Source organism: Heterocephalus glaber, unplaced genomic scaffold (genome assembly GCF_053883595.1).
Source record: "Heterocephalus glaber isolate CG9 unplaced genomic scaffold, H.glaber_assembly_v1.0 deba00001461, whole genome shotgun sequence".
Taxonomy (NCBI): Eukaryota; Metazoa; Chordata; class Mammalia; order Rodentia; family Bathyergidae; genus Heterocephalus; species Heterocephalus glaber.
The window spans coordinates 28721911-28741339 of NW_028258308.1; the positions used below are offsets into that span (position 1 = coordinate 28721911).

The 19429-nt window shown below is 40.8% G+C and overlaps 1 protein-coding gene across 5 annotated transcripts in view; it reads left to right on the top strand.

Moving 5' to 3' along the window:
* The window catches only part of Dlc1 (DLC1 Rho GTPase activating protein), a 404145-nt gene extending 384992 nt beyond the window's left edge, over positions 1-19153 (top strand). For all 5 annotated transcript variants that reach the window (XM_087217213.1, XM_021246665.2, XM_021246666.2 and 2 more), the window contains 11 exons: positions 2449-2512; positions 4178-5601; positions 6621-6797; positions 9116-9275; positions 9397-9595; positions 11150-11363; positions 12793-12907; positions 13216-13434; positions 14155-14372; positions 15552-15725; positions 16600-19153. In XM_087217213.1, coding sequence (XP_087073339.1) covers positions 2449-2512; positions 4178-5601; positions 6621-6797; positions 9116-9275; positions 9397-9595; positions 11150-11363; positions 12793-12907; positions 13216-13434; positions 14155-14372; positions 15552-15725; positions 16600-16720 — 3085 coding nt within the window. In that variant the 3' untranslated portion in view covers positions 16721-19153. The remainder of the gene's footprint in view (positions 1-2448; positions 2513-4177; positions 5602-6620; positions 6798-9115; positions 9276-9396; positions 9596-11149; positions 11364-12792; positions 12908-13215; positions 13435-14154; positions 14373-15551; positions 15726-16599) is intronic.
* Positions 19154-19429: the final 276 nt, after the last annotated feature.

A 19429-nucleotide genomic window follows, 5' to 3' on the forward strand; every position in this document is an offset into this window, starting at 1 on the left:
AGCTCAGTGGGAAGGCCCACTTCATCTAGCCCCAGTTCATCTAGCTAGAACTATTTTTCACACTTGATCTTAGCCAAAAGGCCGAGAAGTGATTAGAACTATTTTTTAATTTTAATTCACATAAAATAAGTGAACATATTTATGGGCTACAGTGTGATATTTTAACACATACATACAATAAGTAATGATCAAATCCTGGTAAATAGCATATCCATCAGCTCGTATATTTATCATTTCTTGTATTGGGAACATTCAATGTCCCTCCTACTAGCTATTTTGAAATATTCCATAAATTTATGTTAACTAGTCATCTTATCATGTTATAAACCACTCTGGAACTTATTCTTCTATCCATTCAATAATTTTTTAAAACATTTGTTTTGCTCATAAGAAAAGATCTTTAAGAAATGAAATGATCTTTGTCATGTCCTACTTGGAAAATTGTTTGTTTTCCTTTTTCCTTCTTCTAAGACAACCCCTATAACCCTCCTCCATTCTTCCTCTCTCCCCTTCCCAGCTTCTGGTAATCACTATTCCACTGTACTTCTGAGACCAACTTATTTTCTAGCTAGAACTACTATTTAATGCCAGCATCATCTCTCTTTAAGTAACTAACAACTCTGTAAGGTCCTACAAGTAAGCATTTTTTTTGTAGGTCCAAGGGACAAATAAAAACCACAGAAACCCCAGGGAATAACTCTGTGGTCCAGAACTGCAGTGTCATTAGCCTGGTACTACCAACATAAAAAGATAAAGTTGACCTTTATAAAACTGGCCTCCTGGGTCGTTTTTTTAATTTGACTTAAATCTAGAGTTTGTGAAGTGAACTCCCTCCCCCAGTCCCCATAGGCCTCTGTGCCTAGTAAATTTGGTTATAAACACCATTCAACCATTAAAGCCCAAATAAAGTGAAGTGAGTATTTGATTACAGATTTGATTAATGCAACCCAGACCTAAACATTCTGACTGTAAACATTCCAGATTTTTTAAATCTTGAACACATTTGAGACCTAAAACATTGTGAGTGTAAGTCATTTAAGTAATTGATGCCCCTTGAGACAGGCATTGTACTCACTCATTTTTAAAGTCTGCAGACTTTTTCTCAATTTGTTTTCCTTCCTTCCCCATCAACAGAGTGAATTTTCCTGAACAGAGCCAATCTGCCTTATCTGTTTATTTTATAAATATGCTTCAACGTAATCTATGAAATCAAAGGCAGGCTTATCAATCAGGCAGAAATACTTTCTATCCTGGTGCATCAAAGTTGTCAGACAAATTGCAAGAATGGGATCAGGAACATAAAGCCTTGAAGAGAATACACAACCAATTTAAGTATGTGGGAATTAGATGTTCTTATCCCATGAAAATGTAAGAATTAAAATTTTAGGAAAACTAGAAAACTACTGAGAAGATTCATATGAGGCAGCAAATGAACATATTAAAGATTGGTCTGAGGAAGACTCAAGTGTTAGCCTCCTGGAAGATAATAGAAAGAATCAAAGCCTGGAGGCCAGTTTGTCGTATGTATTTAGGGTGTCTACTTAACTATTTCATTATTTTTCCTGTAAGATTTTTGTTTTTTAGCATTTCATTTATGAAAGTAAATTATTTCCCTAAGTTTATGTTTGTTTGTTTGTTTGTTTGTTTGCAGTGCTGGGGATCAAACCCAGTATTTTGTACATGCTAGGCAAACACTACAACTGAGCTACACCCCAGTGCTATTTCCCTAGTTTTAAATTGACATTACTATTTGGCAAGGGTATTCAAAGTTTCAATATAATTCCTTCTCCAAAGAAGAATCTTGACTAAGTGCTTATTTTTGAGTTCTGTCAGATTTTTTGATCATTGACATTAAAGAATACAAATTTTTTAAATAATCATTTGTACTATTGCCATCCCTATGCTAAACATTATTCTCTTCTTGTCAGGAAGTTATAAAAACACTGGGTATTAAGAGGCCTCAAACTTGCCCTCTGTACAAGAAACCCAAAATTTTAAAAAGCTGTCTTGAGATTATTATTTGGAGATAACTAAATCATAGTTTTTATTCAAATTTTGATGTGAGATAAAGTACACTGTTTGTGGGGTTGACATCTCTGCATCGTTCCTCACTATTCTTGTTTCTGTGAAAAGTGACATGGTAGGCTCTTATTTCTTGCCATGGAGCCTTCCTAATTGCAGTTACCTACTGGCTCAGCCTGGGAGTTATTAGAAGAATTAAAGGCACTTGACAAGTGTCATTGCAGTGTACCATTTTGCTGCATAATAGTAAAAAAATAAATTTAAATGAAAATCTTAGGAAATACAAAGGAAGGTTCTAATGCTCATCTAAATTGTTAAGGTTAATGAGTTAAAAAACTTATTGAATATGTTATTTCTTTGGAAAATGTATTTATTTATCCATTAGTGGTTTCTTTTCTTTGCTAATGTTATTTCTTTGTTCTGTAGGCGTCTGAATACTTTAAACAAATGTGCAGTAATGAAGCTAGAAATTAGCCCTCATCGGAAAAGAGTGAGTATATAAAATATATGATAAGCTAGAGGGGGGATAAAAGGCAAATCATAAATAAGATTATTTATTTTCTGATGGGTTTTGCTTCCCAAACTCTTATTTTTTTGTTCCCAAAGCATCTCCCTTTTCAATGTTGTAATCCAATCAAATTCACCAAAGACTAAGTCTTAGGTAGTTGAAACCAGGAGTTGTAGCCTGCCAATAGATTGTTTTATCTACTGCTTTTGACCTGCAGAAATCATCTATTATTTTCTCTAATTAATTCGATGCCTACTATGTAATAAAGGATAAGGCTAAATGAACCCCAGAAGATCTTCGCACTCACTGCTTGCTAGAGAAAGTAAAGCTAACATTCTTTAAGAACTCTGCAGTCTTCCCAAATAAAACAGTAACTACATTTCAAAGCTGTCAAGATGAAAGGCGATATTGAATAATAATAAGCTATTTGAAGGGAGGAGAGGAATTGGGGGAGGATGTGGAGAGGGTAAGAAACCCCACACATTTCAGTCAGTGGTGGAAGTAACTGAATTTAGATGGTATTTTCTTCTGTGTATGAGTTGTGAGGCTCTTTTATGAGATCTTAAGAGAAAAGGTGGGGGTAGCACTGGGAGTTAGTGTCACAGATTAGAGTAAACAGGAATAAGTTTGTCAAAGAACATATTTCTGAGGGTTTGGAGCACACATTTTAATTATCCTAGAGTCCTTGACATGCAATAAGTTGCCTCCTTGGGAAGTGAAACTTTTTAAACAAATGAACTGTGACCTTAGCATCCACTGAGGTGTGCAGAAAAGTCTCCAAATCACTGTTTAATGCTCTCTACTCACTGTCCTGTGAAACTTGGGCTATATGATATTTTCTGCCCTGGTGCAAAGATACTATCATATTGGATTGTGCCTTTTGATATCCCACCTGAAAGGGCAGGATGCAACAGCCTGTGACAGCAAGTTCCTGAGTCCTACAAGTAAATCAGGCGCAATCATGAAAGATGTTCTTAGTGTTTACAAATGTCCCGTGCTGTCGGACTGGCTATTTGTGAAGCCTTGTCAGATTGCCAGGAGCCTGCCTGAGGTACAAAATGCAGGGATAGTGGTGACATAAGCCCAGGTGGGGTGGGGGAGAAAAAGAACAAATAAGAGGTGACACTGTGTTGGCCTGGGGCATCTGATGGCTCATCTGGCTTGCTCCATTAATTTAGTATAAAATCTTGAGATTTGGGAGATGATTAAATCTCTAAGTTGCCAGTCTTCTTACTGTTTGAAAACTACCTTTTTAATTGCAAAGAGGAATATAAACACATACTATCAATGGATAGCAAAACTGAAGTTGGTCCAGAGAGAGTCCCACAGTTGCTGACTCCAGTCCAAAATATTTTGCATGCCTGGAATTTTCACAAATCTCTGAGGTTTCCTCTGTGAAAAACTAAAGAACACCCTATAGCTCTCAGAGTTTTCATAAAATACCTGAATTAGCTTATAACACCTCACCAGATTTTCTCCTCTTAGACTCTTTAAATTCATCGTTGTTACTTTAACAAAAAGTAAGAAAGAAGGGGAGAATTGATAATTGGTGACTTCTTTAGAGCAGTCTCCTAGCCCTCAGCAAGTCCCTTGGCCCCTGCTGCCCACCAGTCCCAGTGTATGAATGGCTCTGTTATGTCTTTGCAGAGTGAGGATTCAGATGAAGATGAGCCTTGTGCAATAAGTGGCAAATGGACTTTCCAGAGGGACAGTAAGAGGTGGTCCCGGCTTGAAGAATTTGACGTCTTTTCTCCAAAGCAGGACCCAATCCCAGGGTCCCCAGATGATTCCCACCTGAAGAATGCCATGAGCAATGAGAGCATGCTGACTGACCTTAGCGAGCACCAGGAGGTGTCTTCTGTCCGAAGCCTGAGTAGCACTAGCAGTGTCCCCACCCATGTGCCCCACAGTGGGGAAGCTGCAACACCCCGGACTAACTCTGTCATCAGCGTCTGCTCCTCCAGCCACTTTACAGGCAACGACGACTCTTTCTGCAGCCTGCCCTCTCCCAAAGAACTGTCCAGCTTCAACTTTACCATGAAAGGCCATGAGAAGAGCGCCAAGTCCAAGACCCGGAGCCTGCTGAAACGGATGGAGAGCCTGAAGCTCAAGGGCTCCCACCACAGCAAACACAAAGCACCCTCCAAGCTGGGGCTCGTCATCAGCAGCCCCATTCTGCAAGAAGGGATTGACGAGGAGAAGCTGAAGCAGCTGAACTGCGTGGAGATCTCAGCTCTTAATGGCAACCACATCAACATCCCCATGGTACGAAAGAGAAGCGTATCCAACTCCACACAGACCAGCAGCAGCAGCAGCCAGTCAGAAACCAGCAGTGCAGTCAGCACACCCAGCCCCGTCACCAGGACTCGCAGCCTCAGCGCATGCAACAAGCGGGTGGGCATGTACCTTGAGGGTTTTGATCCTTTCAGTCAGGCTGCATTTAACAGTGTGATGGAGCACAACTTTAAGAACCAGGAGAGGTACCCGGAAGACATGGTGTTCTACATCCCTGAAGATCACAAGCCTGGCACCTTCCCCAAGGCCCTCTCCAGCAGCAGCTTCTGTCCCATGGGGAATAACAGCTCTGTGAACTGGAGGACTGGAAGCTTCCATGGCCCCAGCCACATCAGCCTAAGGAGAGAAAACAGCAATGACAACCCTAAGGAACTTAAGAGACACAACTCCTCCAGCTCCATGAGCAGCCGCCTGAGTATCTATGACAATGTGCCAGGCTCCATCCTCTACTCCAGCTCGGGTGACCTGGCTGACCTGGAGAATGAGGACATTTTCCCTGAGCTGGATGACATCCTCTACCATGTGAAGGGGATGCAGCGCATAGTCAACCAGTGGTCTGAGAAGTTTTCAGATGAGGGAGATTCCGACTCAGCCTTGGACTCTGTCTCTCCTTGTCCATCGTCTCCGAAACAGATACACTTGGATGGAGACCATGACCGAGTCACCCCCAGTGACCTGGACAGCACAGGCAACTCCCTGAATGAGCCTGAAGAGCCTGCTGACATTCCAGAGAGAAGGGACTCTGGGGTGGGGGCCTCCCTGACCAGGTGCAACAGGTGAGAGCCACGCTCCTCCTCCTCTGGGCTGGGGGGTCGGCAGGCAGAATGGTATTGCTTCCTCTGGCTCTGCGGGAGGACATGGAATGGACGCTGGCATTCACAGCCGTGTGATTCCTAAGGAAGATGTCACACCGGGAGACCCCAGCATTCAGAAAGAAGGGGTAGTATTTAGTGGGTACTGACTCTGTTGGGTAAGATTTAATAAATGGAGGTGGAGAGTGGTCATCATCAGTGACGACATCACTGGTCACAACAGTGTGAGTGAATTTAATGCCATGGAACTGTGTAGATAAAAATGGTTGAATGGCATATTTTGTGTGAAGTCCAGCCAGCCCTCCTTATCCACAGGTTCACTCTGCATCTATAGTTTCAATCAACTATAGATCAAAAATATTTGGGAAAACAAATTGTGTCTGTGCTGAACATTTATTCAATTTTTTTTTACCATTATTCCCTAAATAGTACAATACGATAACTAATTACAAAGCATTTACAGGGTCTTAGATATTATAAGTAATCTAGAGATGATTTAAACTGAACAAGAGGAGCCAGGCATGGTGGTACATGGCTGTAATCCCAGCATTCTGGCAGGCTGAGGCAAGAGGGTCACAAGTTTGATCCCAGCCTGGGCAGTTCAGTGACTTAGCAAGACCCTGTCTCAAAAATTGAAAATAAAAAAGGTTGGAGATGTAGCTCAGTGCAGAGGCCTTGGGCTCAATCCCCAGTACATCAACAACAGGAGGATCCACATAGGATAGGTTCTATGCAAACATGCCATCTTCTACAAGGGCCGTGAGCATCTGTGGATGTGGCCATCCCAGAGAGTCCTGGAAGCAACTTCCCACCCCTGTTAATACCTAGGGATGACTGTACATTTTACCACAGGGGGATAACAGGACTGGCATGGCAATTGAGACCTCTCACTCCCTAAGATGCCAGCAAGCAGCCCATGGCCGATTTTGCATTTACTGTTCAAAAGCTCCTGTGCTCACTCCCTTTGCCCTGTTCTCTTCCAGACACAGAGTGAGATGGCACAGTTTCCAGAGTTTTCATCGGCCGAGCCTAAACTCTGTATCTCTGCAGATTAATTGCCAATCTGTGGCCCAGATGAACCTACTGCAAAAATATTCACTCCTGAAGTTGACGGCCTTGCTGGAAAAATACACACCTTCTAACAAGCATGGTTTTAGCTGGTAAGAGCTTGAACTTCTTGGTAAAGTGTCTCTGTGAATGATATATTTGGTCAGCTCCTTGAGGCCATCTCAACACTTAAGAATATGACAGTTGTGTCCTTTATTAATATCTAGTCAACAGTCTTCATGCAGTCTGCATTCTTAGGCAGCATTCAGTAATGCGGAAGCTGGTGGGATTTTAGGGAATTAGCAAGGTGCTTAGATTGAGTTATCTTCTCTTGGAATGACAGGTTGCCTGTTGATGGTGTTGAAAATGTATTCTCATATCAGATGGTACAGGCACCTCCTTTCCAGTAGTAGAAATAACCCATAATAGGTAAATATGTATATAATATCAGATCATATTTATGAAAGGAAAGAAAGAAAAATGTTAAGATATCATGCGATCATCCTTGAAATGCTTGATGTCCATTACCTGGCCATTTGAAATCATTTTTGATATGAACATTTGAAGGATCACTCAAAAATCTACATATACAAAAGTGTTTAGTATTTTTTCCATCAAAGAGATTCATTTAAGAAATGCACTGTAAAGTATTATAGACAAATATATAAATACAGGTGAAATTTACTGGATGACTTCTTCAGAATTACTTTTCAAAATCCAGCCCTGTGTGTGACAATGTGGGACACAGCCTATTAGGCTGGATGGGCTGAGTGTGCTCAAATCTGTGTACATACTCATTTTTCTCCTCTTTGTGCAAAGCCAAGAATTGCCTCTCGATTGACATCTCAGTGCATTTTTCAATGTCAGCTGGATGTCCTTGAGTCTTTTCACTCATGGGCGTGTTTGTTATCCAGTTGTTATGAAAAACAGAGAAGCAGCCTATTTCAAGAGAGTTCTTTGTAACAGACCAAAGTTGCTTGAGAGTCTGCAGAGCCAGGCAGCTGATCTTGCTGTCTCCACTCCTCCCTCCTCGAGATGCTCAGTGAGCAGAGCTGCAGCATCAAAGCACCTCTGTGCAAAGGCAGTTATTATGAGAGCCTCACCAAATACAGAAGTTGTCTGTTCTGAATGACAGAAATAGGTATTGACCAGTTTATCCTCACATGCTTCAGATTCTCGGTGGGGAGCATAATGTGTTCTTTCCACATTCCGCAGCCAGGCTTTTCTGCCCCAACAAAGTAAGTATTATGCACACTTCTAGCCATAGTACCATACACTTAACTGTATGGAAATACAAATTTGGCTGTGCTCTTTAGCTTTACCTTTCCTAGAGCTATAAACGGTACTCTGTCCTGACTGGTGGGAAGTACTCAAAAATCAAGGCGGCAAGCGGTCGGTCTTCTGCAGTGTTCCTTTGTGCTTTGGGGTAATATTTTCCCTTGTGGCTATTTAAAATTGCATATTTTAGATTCTCCTTTCTAAAGAGCTCCCCGCACCCTTCCCACCAAACCCTCAAGAATCTTAAAGTCCATAATACTTCTTGAGTTCTGGTCAGTTTTTCCAGCGAGTCAAAACCAAATGTAAAAGCCTGACATTGTGGGACTCATGTTGTAGGGGAAAATTCTGCCCTAAGTTTCTTTCTTGTTTGCCCTTGCCCTTTCTTGTCTCACCCAGAAGGGTCATCTGTAGAGCTCAGATGTCTGCTTGACAGCCTTAAATGTATGACATGAGCTTCCTGCTGCTTCACTGCTGGGGGTGGAGCTGGTTTTAGAACTCCAAGGAGCCTGGAGTAAGCTCACAAAACCCCCATTGTTCCGTTTCCTTGCTCCCTTAGAAACCTGAAGATTCTATATTCTCTGGGATCATCAGCAGGGTCCTTCACTGTTCGGCTGTAGACTTGGGTCTTAATATATTAGACCAAAGTCATGTATTAGCTGTTTTCTCATGCACCATTACCTGAATCTTTTACCCCAACTTCCTTGAATCTTGTTTTTTCAAACTCTACCAAAAGTACCTAATTGGAGTCTTACATGTTTTCTGCTTCTATTCTTACTTGTACCACTTTGTGAGGAAGCCCATCAGGTCCCTTCAGAATACAGCCTCCAGTTTCCAAGGCCAACAGTAAAAGGACAATGCCCAGCCAAGGAAACGTGACTGGGCCTCACAACACTAATACGTAGAAGAGCTAGAACAGAACTTGTCAGTGATGGTGGGGAGATTCTGTAATTGCACAGTCCAGTGCAGTACCTACTGGCTACAAATGGCCACTGAGTCCTCGAAACGTGGCTGGTACGGCCAAGAAACTGAATCGGTCACTTTATGCCATTTAAATGTAATTGCTGTTTTAGCAGAAACTAGGGCTTACCTGCAGAGAAGGGCAAGTATAGACTGTCAAATAAACACATCTCCCACCACCGTATTCTTTAAACAGGGCTGTGCCCAAGTTCATGAAAAGGATCAAAGTTCCGGACTACAAGGACCGAAGTGTGTTCGGGGTCCCTCTGACGGTCATTGTGCAGCGCACAGGACAGCCCTTGCCTCAGAGCATCCAGCAGGCTATGCGCTACCTCCGCAACCACTGTCTGGACCAGGTGAGGCCGCTGTCTGTGGGTCCCATGACATTGTGCGAGCTCAGCTCCATGCTCCTTGTCCTAGGACTGTCCTAGGGAAAATGTTCTTCCATCCCAGCGCCTAATGTTTTCTTTCCAAAAGGTCGGGCTCTTCAGAAAATCGGGCGTCAAATCCCGGATCCAGGCTCTGCGCCAGATGAACGAGAGTGCCATGGATTGTGTCAGCTATGAAGGGCAGTCTGCTTATGACGTGGCAGACATGCTGAAGCAGTATTTTCGAGATCTTCCTGAGCCACTGATGACAAACAAGCTCTCGGAGACCTTTCTACAGATCTACCAATGTGAGTGCTCTTGGGTATCAAGGTTGTTGACTTTGGGAGAAAATGGGACCAACTAAAGCTTACAGCTTCCTTTGATGTTATTTTGACAAGAAGACCTGTGTGGTAATCTCTTGGAAACATGTGCCAGCAATTTCTTCCCTGCCCTCTTGTTTGGAGAACAGATTTCTGAGTACTTATTCATTTATGAGAATATAAATTGCCCTTATCATTAGACTATAATGGCTGAAGCAGTTGTATATTTTTACATTCTGATCCAGCTTCTTTTGTTTCCAGAACAGTGTTATCTAAGATGCTGAAAGAGCAGGTACCAAGATCAATCTCTCTTTCTCTCTCTCTCAATTTCAGTTCTATTATATCTCTCTAGCAGGCCCATTGTATTTAAAACTTCACTGGTGTCCGAGTGTTTTATCTCACTGTAAAATGAATAAATAATCTTTTTCTGTTATTCATCAGAGTCCCTGCCAGGAATACTTGGGAAAACAATACCCATGCCCTTCTCACTTTTAAGAAAAGTTAAAGCAAACAGCTGTTGAAATTAATGATCAAGAGCAGGATCATAGCTTTCGCAGCCTTGTGTTTTTCTTGGCACAGAGTGGTATTACAGCAACATGATTTAAAAGCAGCTTCTCTAGGTGCTGAAATTGTCTATAGAGCTGGTGTGTTGGACTTCATTTTATGAGAAATGAAGCTGGTCTGGATTATTTCATTATTTGTTTCATCCTTTCATATTTTATGAAAACACAGGTCACATTTTCCCCACCAAGGTATTTGTTATGTATTGTAACCATGGAGCTGTTTAATCTGTGTCCTATGGCACTGCATTTGAGTGACTTGATATTTTTTCCACTACTTACTTTTTAAAAGGTTTGTCTAGTAAAGGAGATCCAAAAGTTAGGCTCAGCACTGCCTGATATAGATTATTGTATAGGTTTATTTGCCTTTTATATATTTCCATAATTATATGCACTTATATAATCACATCTTGGTGTGGTTTCTAAAACTTTGGGCAAAGCAATCTGTTGTTGAAATTGACTGAATAGTCTAACAATTTCTGCCGTTTCAAGAATGAGCAACTCAGTTAAAATTCCGAATGTCCCCAAAGATAGTGAACTGTTTATAAAAGTCAATACTCAGAGATCTCAGTTCTTGTCCCTTTGTATATAGATATAAGATCTTTCATTGAAACTAGAGGCTAATCTTATAATGATTTCAATAACAGATTGTAAATTTTGGATTTTTTTAAAAATGGGCTTACAAGAGGCTTTTGTTCTATAAACTAAAAGGACAGGAATCATCTAGAGCTGACGTCTGAGGTGGATTTAGGAGTGTAGTGGTATATATGGGATGTTTGAAATTTTTTAACTCTTCCAAGAGGCAGGAAATACTTGAGGGTAGGAACACTGGTGGCAGTCCATAATTTCTTCCTTACTAACCTCTAGTAAGCTCTCTGCAAATGCTTGTTCCGTATTTGATACTGATGTTTGCTTTGGGACATTCCCCTGCCATGTACATGTGGAAAATCACTGACCTGATGGGGGTGCTTGTGCCCTGCAGATGTTCCCAAGGACCAGCGCCTCCAGGCTATTAAGGCTGCCATTATGCTCCTGCCTGATGAGAACCGTGAAGTTCTTCAGACACTCCTGTACTTCCTGAGTGACGTCACAGCAGCTGTAAAAGAAAACCAGATGACTCCCACCAACCTGGCCGTGTGCTTGGCGCCATCCCTCTTCCACCTCAACACCCTGAAGAGAGAGAATTCCTCTCCCAGGTACAGGTCAGACAGGAGGTGGCACACACTCTGTTCTTCAGACTGAAGCAGCTCTCTCCTTCTGAGGCTGCCACTATATTCTTGTTGGCTTCTTACCTAAATCAAGTGAAACTGAGACCTCCTTCATTCACAGCCCATGAGGCTGCCCTACACTTTTCCTCTCAGTCCTTTCTACAAAGTGTGCCTTAATATTTCTAGCAATCCTGTAACAACTGGGTTTTTGATAAAACACTGGTTGGTGCTTTGATATGGCCAGTGTTTATGCCAAGGCAAAGGATAATGGCACTGTGCTTTCTTCCAGCAGAGAACCATGCAGGTTTACTAGTCAAAACCTGCATGGATGACCCCTGTTGTCTTGCCTCTGCATGGTTGATAAGCCAAACTTTGTAGCCTGTGCCCCAAGCTAAAATAACCAGATCTTAAAGAACAAAGGATAATATTGGGCCTTAAGGTTTCTCTACTCGGATCTGGCCTAAGTTCTGCCTAGAATACATATCTACAAATGGGACAGAATGTGGAGAAACTCAAGGAATCTGAAAAATAACCAAAGATGATACTTGCTAGGCACCTGTTTGGGGCCTAGAACAGGACTTTTCTCATTGATACTTAATTTAATCATTATAACAATCATAAGTGAAGAACTTGAGTCCATAAGAAGAAAGTGAGGGGTAAGGGAAGATCAGCTCAGTAAGTAACTTGTCTGTATCTGATAGGCAGAAATAGCAGAGCCAATCTGAGCTTCTAACTTAGGTGAATATTTCATGTAAGGAACTCCTGTTGAAGTGTAAAAGGAAGTGGTGAATAACTGGACTTACTCCCCATAGTAAGTCCCCCACCTGATCCTTCTCTCAGATCTGAAGGAACCTAAGGCCTAATTATGCTAGTTGAAGTTTTCTTTGTTCCTGAAAGAGATACAATGCTTTAAGTACCCTTTCATCTATTTCTAAAAGTTTGCTAAGGCATTCCAGCAACTTTAATGGGATTGAGAACCAGAGATGAGTAGGAGATAAGAATAAGACACCACCTCCAGGAAACAATAGATGCATCCCTCACCTATGGAAGGGGATCCTGTTTATTTACAGAGTAAGAATAATGACCTGCAACTCAGAGTTCCCACCCTGCACCCGTTGTTCTCCAACATAAACACAGAGACACAGTTCTCACAAGCTATGAGAAAGGAACTTGTTTAATCAAATGGCTTTAATTAGCCTGGATTTCATTAAAAAAAGGTCTCTTTAGTGTTGTGTGTGTGTATGCTGACAAAACTTCAGTAACTCTGGTGAACAAAATAAAAGCGCTCTTAAACCACTTAACAACAAATAGACCCCAGGGAAGTGTTTTTTCTCCCCTTTGAGTTTCCTCAAGTTATGCACTGATGAAAAATACATACATATTTGACTCATTTCTCTCCTTTGTTTCTTCTACCTAGGGTAATGCAAAGAAAACAAAGTTTGGGCAAACCAGATCAGAAAGACTTGAATGAAAACCTAGCTGCCACTCAAGGGCTGGCCCATATGATTGCAGAGTGCAAGAAGCTTTTCCAGGTGAGTTCTGAGAAACCATGCTTTGATCAGTGTAAGCCCTGTCTTAGTTACCTGCCCTCCTACTCTAACTTTGCAAAGAAGAAAGCCTTGCACAAGAATACGTGTTTTAGGCATGTGTGTGAAGCTGGTCTGTCTATATCTTCACGAACCATGTGAAGTCAGAAGGGACCCCCCTCCCACCATCATCTGTTGAATACAGAGGTTGATCGGCCTCTACCACCTTGAGGATCCAGGCCTTCGCTTATGCTCACAGATGGAGGCTGAGAGTGAACACAGGTGGACTCACCCACCACGTTTGTGTCTCCCAGGTGCCTGAGGAAATGAGCCGATGTCGCAATTCCTACACAGAGCAAGAGCTGAAGCCCCTCACACTGGAGGCATTGGGACACCTGAGCAACAACCAGTCTGCTGACTACAAACACTTCCTCCAGGACTGTGTGGATGGCCTGTTCAAGGAGGTAAAAGAGAAGTTTAAAGGCTGGGTCAACTACTCCACTTCTGAGCAGGCCGAGCTGTCCTATAAGAAGGTAAGTCTCTCCCTCTTGACCACTTCTGCTCGCCCATGCTCAGGACTTAGGTTCATCAGAGATAAGACTCCATGGGAATCTAGCCCAGACCCATCCTTAGAGAACTCTGCAGGCATGTGATTCAGATTCCCAGGTAAGAGTGGAAACCAGTCACATAAGGACTAATACTCTTTTACTTGAGAAGATTTCCGTCTACTTCTAATGAAATTGTTTGTTTCTACAGAATCAAACTAGTTTCTTAGAATGTTTTACTAAAGCTTTTAAAGGGGCACTTTAAGGCATTCTTAAAATTTTCTAAAATTTGGTGAGAGTCCCTTTGCATGCCCATCTTTTCTTAGATAGTCTACTTTGGGCATCCTCTATGGCTCATCACAATAGGTCCGTAGAGGTATTTGTTGACAGTATTTCTTTACCACCTTGAAAATAAATGGAATGGTCTGTATGGTCATATGGGCATTGGAGTGTAAATAAATGAATGATCATACTCTTATCACACTCACCCTATGGATCCCTGAAAAACAAATGTCATGATTTTAACCAGAGTGGATGCCAGCTATTTTGTTTGCTTCCTGGCCTATTTCTGAATGTACTTAGGGAAGCTGATTACTATCATAAATGTATTAACCTCTGAAAACAAGACTATGTCCCCACTTATAATTTGCCTTCCTAAGTCAAGATGTGTGCCTTGTCTGAACACTGAGAAATGCATCATCTTTACAGGTGAGTGAAGGACCCCCTCTAAGGCTTTGGAGATCAACCATTGAAGTCCCTGCTATGCCTGAGGAAATCTTAAAGCGCCTTCTGAAAGAGCAGCACCTCTGGGATGTAGACCTATTGGATTCAAAAGTAATTGAAATCCTGGACAACCAGACTGAAATCTACCAGTATGTCCAGAACAGTATGGCACCCCACCCTGCTCGCGACTATGTGGTACTGAGGTGAGATCTTCCAAACTGGTTACTGTACACAGATGACTAAATATCAGAACTGAGCCTATATATATATCACTGAATCTTATAAGATGTTTACTTAAAATGAAACAGGCCTCTAGAAACGTGGTGAGCCCTTCCAGATATAGAAAACCTGTAAAGAAAATAGGTCTATATTTATTCCAACAAGGCATTCATCACTGAAAATGCTTGTAACTCTTTTGGAACTGAGCTCAGAAAGAAAGACATAATTGAAATTGATAGGCTCTTTTGTAGCAGATTTTTGTCCCTTTTAGGATGATTATTCTGGCTAGAAATAGCTAGCGAATGAATAAACCAGGAAATAACATTTGGGTCCCAAGTGAGATACAGTTAATGCTGATTTACTTGGGATTGATAAAATCTCTAGAGACATTATTGAAAGAGAAATTCCAAAAATCTTTGAGGAAATGTCATAATCGTTTATCCAGAATGTTTCAAACAGAGCAGTGTTTGTTTGGGTGTCCATGTTCTAAGACATTCATGGAATGTAACAATGGTTTTTAGCAACACTTCATGTTGGTTTTTGTGTTTGCCAGCATTCTGCCATTGTGACAAAATACCTGAAGGAACAATTTAAGGAGGAAAAGTTTATTTTGGTTCATGATTTTAGGGGTTTCAGTCCTGATCCACTGGCTCCATTACTTTGAGCCTTAGGTAAAGCAGAACATCATAACAACAGGATCACGTAAAGGAGGAGACTGCTCACCTCATGTCAGCCAGGAAACAGAGAGATCACATATAGTCCCCAAAGACATACCCCTATGCCCTTCAGCTTGGCCCTAGCACCTATTTCTATCACCTCCTAATAATGACACCAAATGATACATCCATCATTGGATTAACCCACTGATCATATTATAACCCTCATGAGCCAATCACCCTCCAAAAGCCCTACCTCTGAATGGCAAATTATAACAGTTCTTTTTTCCAAGAGATGACTGAGCACATATGCCCTCAGTAAAAGGGATTCTGTATGGAGTAATTCATTCTGAAGTCTGTATGTGGTGGTCTAGAAGATACCATTTACCCAGTATGTGTCACATGTGGCACTGAGCCTGGCCCTTAACTGTCTCATCGGAATAAGGCAACATTTTCAATTTGGCTTCTAAGAAATCTCATTTTCTGCCTCTGGTTTTGTCTCCACAGAACCTGGAGGACTAATCTGCCCAAGGGAGCATGTGCCCTTTTACTCACCTCTGTGGATCATGACCGGGCACCTGTTGTGGGCGTGAGGGTTAATGTGCTCCTGTCCAGGTATTTGATTGAACCCTGTGGGTCAGGAAAATCCAAACTCACCTACATGTGCAGAGCTGATTTAAGGTAAGTTCTGATTCTGACTTTTTGACAGAGTTGTCCAATGAAGAAGATTCATACTTTTTTGTGTGTTGTAAAGAAGGACTTACACAGATATGTATCTTGGTGACTTTACTAAGAGTGGTGCTTATAAAGCAGCTCCTTTATATTTGCTGGTTTTTGTGTGCCACTGCCTGATCTGGATTCCTTAGAAAAAGTGGTACTAAAGCAATGCAAATTTGGTGGTTCTACCCTTAATTTAAATACCAAGGAAATTATGTCTTTTCTGTATTTGAACTAGCAAGCAGATGTTTCTCATTTTCTATTTGAAAGTGTTTGAATAGTGTGGTGTGCACTTTTAATAATTGATTAGGCCTATGCTCCATGTTGTGAATGAATATATATTCGTATCAGAAAATGAGTTGGATGCAGCAGTATAGGGCAAAATTTTGAACTTTTGAAGACTCTTAAAAACTGTCTACTATGTAAAATAAGTTTCCTTTTGAAATCTTCCCATCTCACTAGCTCTTCAGGTATCCATGTCTGTTTTTATGACTTATGCCAAAGCCTTTATAGAGCAGTTTCACCCAATATCTATGACCAGTATGTTGTTCCCTGGAAACCTCTAGTTCCAAATGCAATGGACATGGCAGGCAGTCACTTGGAGATAAAAGAATAACCTTTACTTACACATTTTCTTCATCAAAAAGTGGAAGGGGAGCCTGGGGGTGTAGTTCTGTGTTACAGCACTTTCTTAGCATGCACAAGGCCCTGAATTCAGTCCCCAGCACTAGAGAGAAACAGAGATAGAGAGAGAAATGGGATATATTCATGACTACTTTGACCTTTACTTCAGAGCTTTCTATCTTAAATAAATCACCATTTTTCCTTTCTGCAATAGGGGCCACATGCCAGAGTGGTACACAAAATCTTTTGGACATTTGTGTGCAGCTGAAGTGGTAAAGATCCGAGACTCCTTCAGTAATCAGAACAGTGAAACCAAAGACACCAAATCTAGGTGATTACTGAAGCAAAGCATCTGTATGTGCCTGGGTGATGTCCTAGAACTTTGCCAGCCCTTGGAAGAATTGGTCTGCATCTGATCCTGAAATACAAGTTGGAGTGTAGAAACTGACTCTAGCCATTTGATACATTTTTAAAGCTGCTTCCTGTTTGTTTTAGGTCTTAAGTTCTAGACCTTGACTGGAATATATAAGACTGTGCAAAAGAAAAATATACTTGTATTCTTATTCAAATTGCTTCTGAGAAGCAAAACCCTAAATACATTATGGAAGATAATGAAGATACTTCATTTTGTTGTGATATCGGTGTTTGTGTGCCTATGTCATGTATTTGCAGTGTGTTGTGGGACTGGTGTATCCACTGGAATAGTTGGTACTCTGACATGTTTTCTCACTGAGATGAGCAAAGAAAGGTTTGCACAGCAGAGTGTGAATGTGTGTTTGTCACTGGCTGAATGGCATGGATGTGTAAGTTGGAATGCAGTGTCTGGCACACTGAGATGCCTCTGGGAAGCATGTTGATGCACCAGGCTCAGTTTAACCTGGACTATCTGACTACCCATGGATCCATTCAGAAAGAGGACTCCACACCCTTGTCTATTTATTCTTTTCCAGGTTGTTAAGTATATTATTTCTCCATCAACCTCTTCTTTCCCTTAACGGTAATTGTAGATTGTTTTGATACTCATTTAACATGCAGTTTGTTTTTAGACTTGATTGCAAATAGAGATATAGTTTTATCTAGTAAAGATTAGCTCAGAGATGAATGTCCTCCTCCCCATCCTACTGGCTCCAAAGCATAGGTTTTGGTTTTTGTTTTTAAATGAGAAGTAAAACTAAACACTCAAAAATTTATTCCTGAATTAAATATCATTTATCTGTTGAAATTCTTTGCATTTTCATGTTTATAGCATAAACTCTTTAAGACACTGTGCACATTGTGCATGGGAACATAGGAAACTGTCTCCCAAGGAAATTTCTATAAATTTAATTTAATCCTGGCACGGGGCTTTTGTGTGTGTATGTGTGTGTGTGTGTGTATGTGTGTGGTAGCTGTTAACAGCATTCCTGCGAACTGCACATATTTATTAATTGGGTTCTGTCCTTATCAGCAAACAAGTTTTCTAGACTTTTTATTTTGCTTTTTCTACATTTCTTTTTTTTCTCCTTTATAATGCCCTTGAAATACATTTTAGTAGTAATGGGAAATAGTAATCATATTGAAAAAAAACCCAGTGTTTTGGAAGGGTGGTCTTTATACAGGTTTTACTGGAATGGTAAAGACTGACTCGAGACAGTATTAGTAAATTTATTTTGTATGGATCAAAAGTGAATAATGTATGAATGAGAGTTGTAAGAAGGATTTTTATTTTGTTATAACATATTTTAGTTACCATTGTCAGTGTTATTTCAGAGGTTCTTTGAAGAATTTTGGGGGTCAGATTAGAGTTTTAAAATTTGAGTATTTTGGATATTGAGTATAAGTGTATCCTTGTGAAGATATACTTATATATTCAATTTTGATGGCTTCCAAATTTGTAAGATTGTATGTTGTATATACCATTCTGTTAAGAACCATGTACACATGTCTGTCCCCTGTGCTTTCAGACATAGATAAAGCATGATAAAGATTATTATTTAAAATATTCTTGTATTTATACCTCAGATATTCTTTTGGGTTTTGTACCTCAAGGCTTTTTCCCCTTTATTGTAAGTACACTTTACATGAATATAGTCTAAGTGAAAAAAAATAAATAAAAGGAAGAAGTTTATAATTTGCTCTATATCTGTACAGAATATAACCAGTAAGTGCACTATTAAATGTTTAACATAAGGGAAATGTCTGGCCTGCTTTCCTTTGTACTGCATCTTACTTCCAACCCTTAAAAGCACAGATGACAAAGTGTAGGAACACAAGTGTCAACTAAAATCAAAAGATTTGTTGAAGAAAAAAGTGGACCGCGAATCCTTCCAAGGCCAAACTGCAGCTGAGCCACTCTTCAAAACAGGAAATCCTGGTGAAGGTTCAGAAAGCACAGAGACTCTCCAAACAAAGGTCACATTAGGGAATCGTGCTGAGAAAGTTACGAGAATAAGCAACAGCAAAGCAAAGATGCTCATAAGCAAAACCAAGGTCTCTGATTCCTTCCACAAAAGGTCTCTCTTGCACTACTTAGCTCCCCTATTGTAAGAATTCCTTCCATCTTCGACAAGAAAAGAATTCAAAGGATGTGAACATTTTCAAGAACTCAGCTTATGTCACCTACTACACTATCATTACAACTCACCCACATGACTAACTGACTAGATTGTAAGCTCTTTGAGTGCAGGCGGTGCATCTCCTACACGCCTTTATAATCCTCTACAGCAACTGTCAGTGTTTTGTACTTGTAGGCACCTACAAATAATAAATTTATTATTTGCTCTAGTGAACTGGTTGAATTAGCTTCTGTTATTTCAAAGGGAAGAGAACATATGTTGCCATCAGGCCTTAACGCTCAACTTTGGCTCATTGCTGCCCTCTGAGATCGCACAGGTTGGAAATGGTTAAACCTATGAGATCTTGCATTTGAAACTGAAAACAATGGCAGCAATACTAAGTGCACTAATTCTAAGTGAGAGTTCATGGTGAATTTTTTTTTCTTTTGATGGTAGTACTGGGAATCAAACCCAGGTCATGCATACTAAGCAAGCACCCAGGACTGAGCT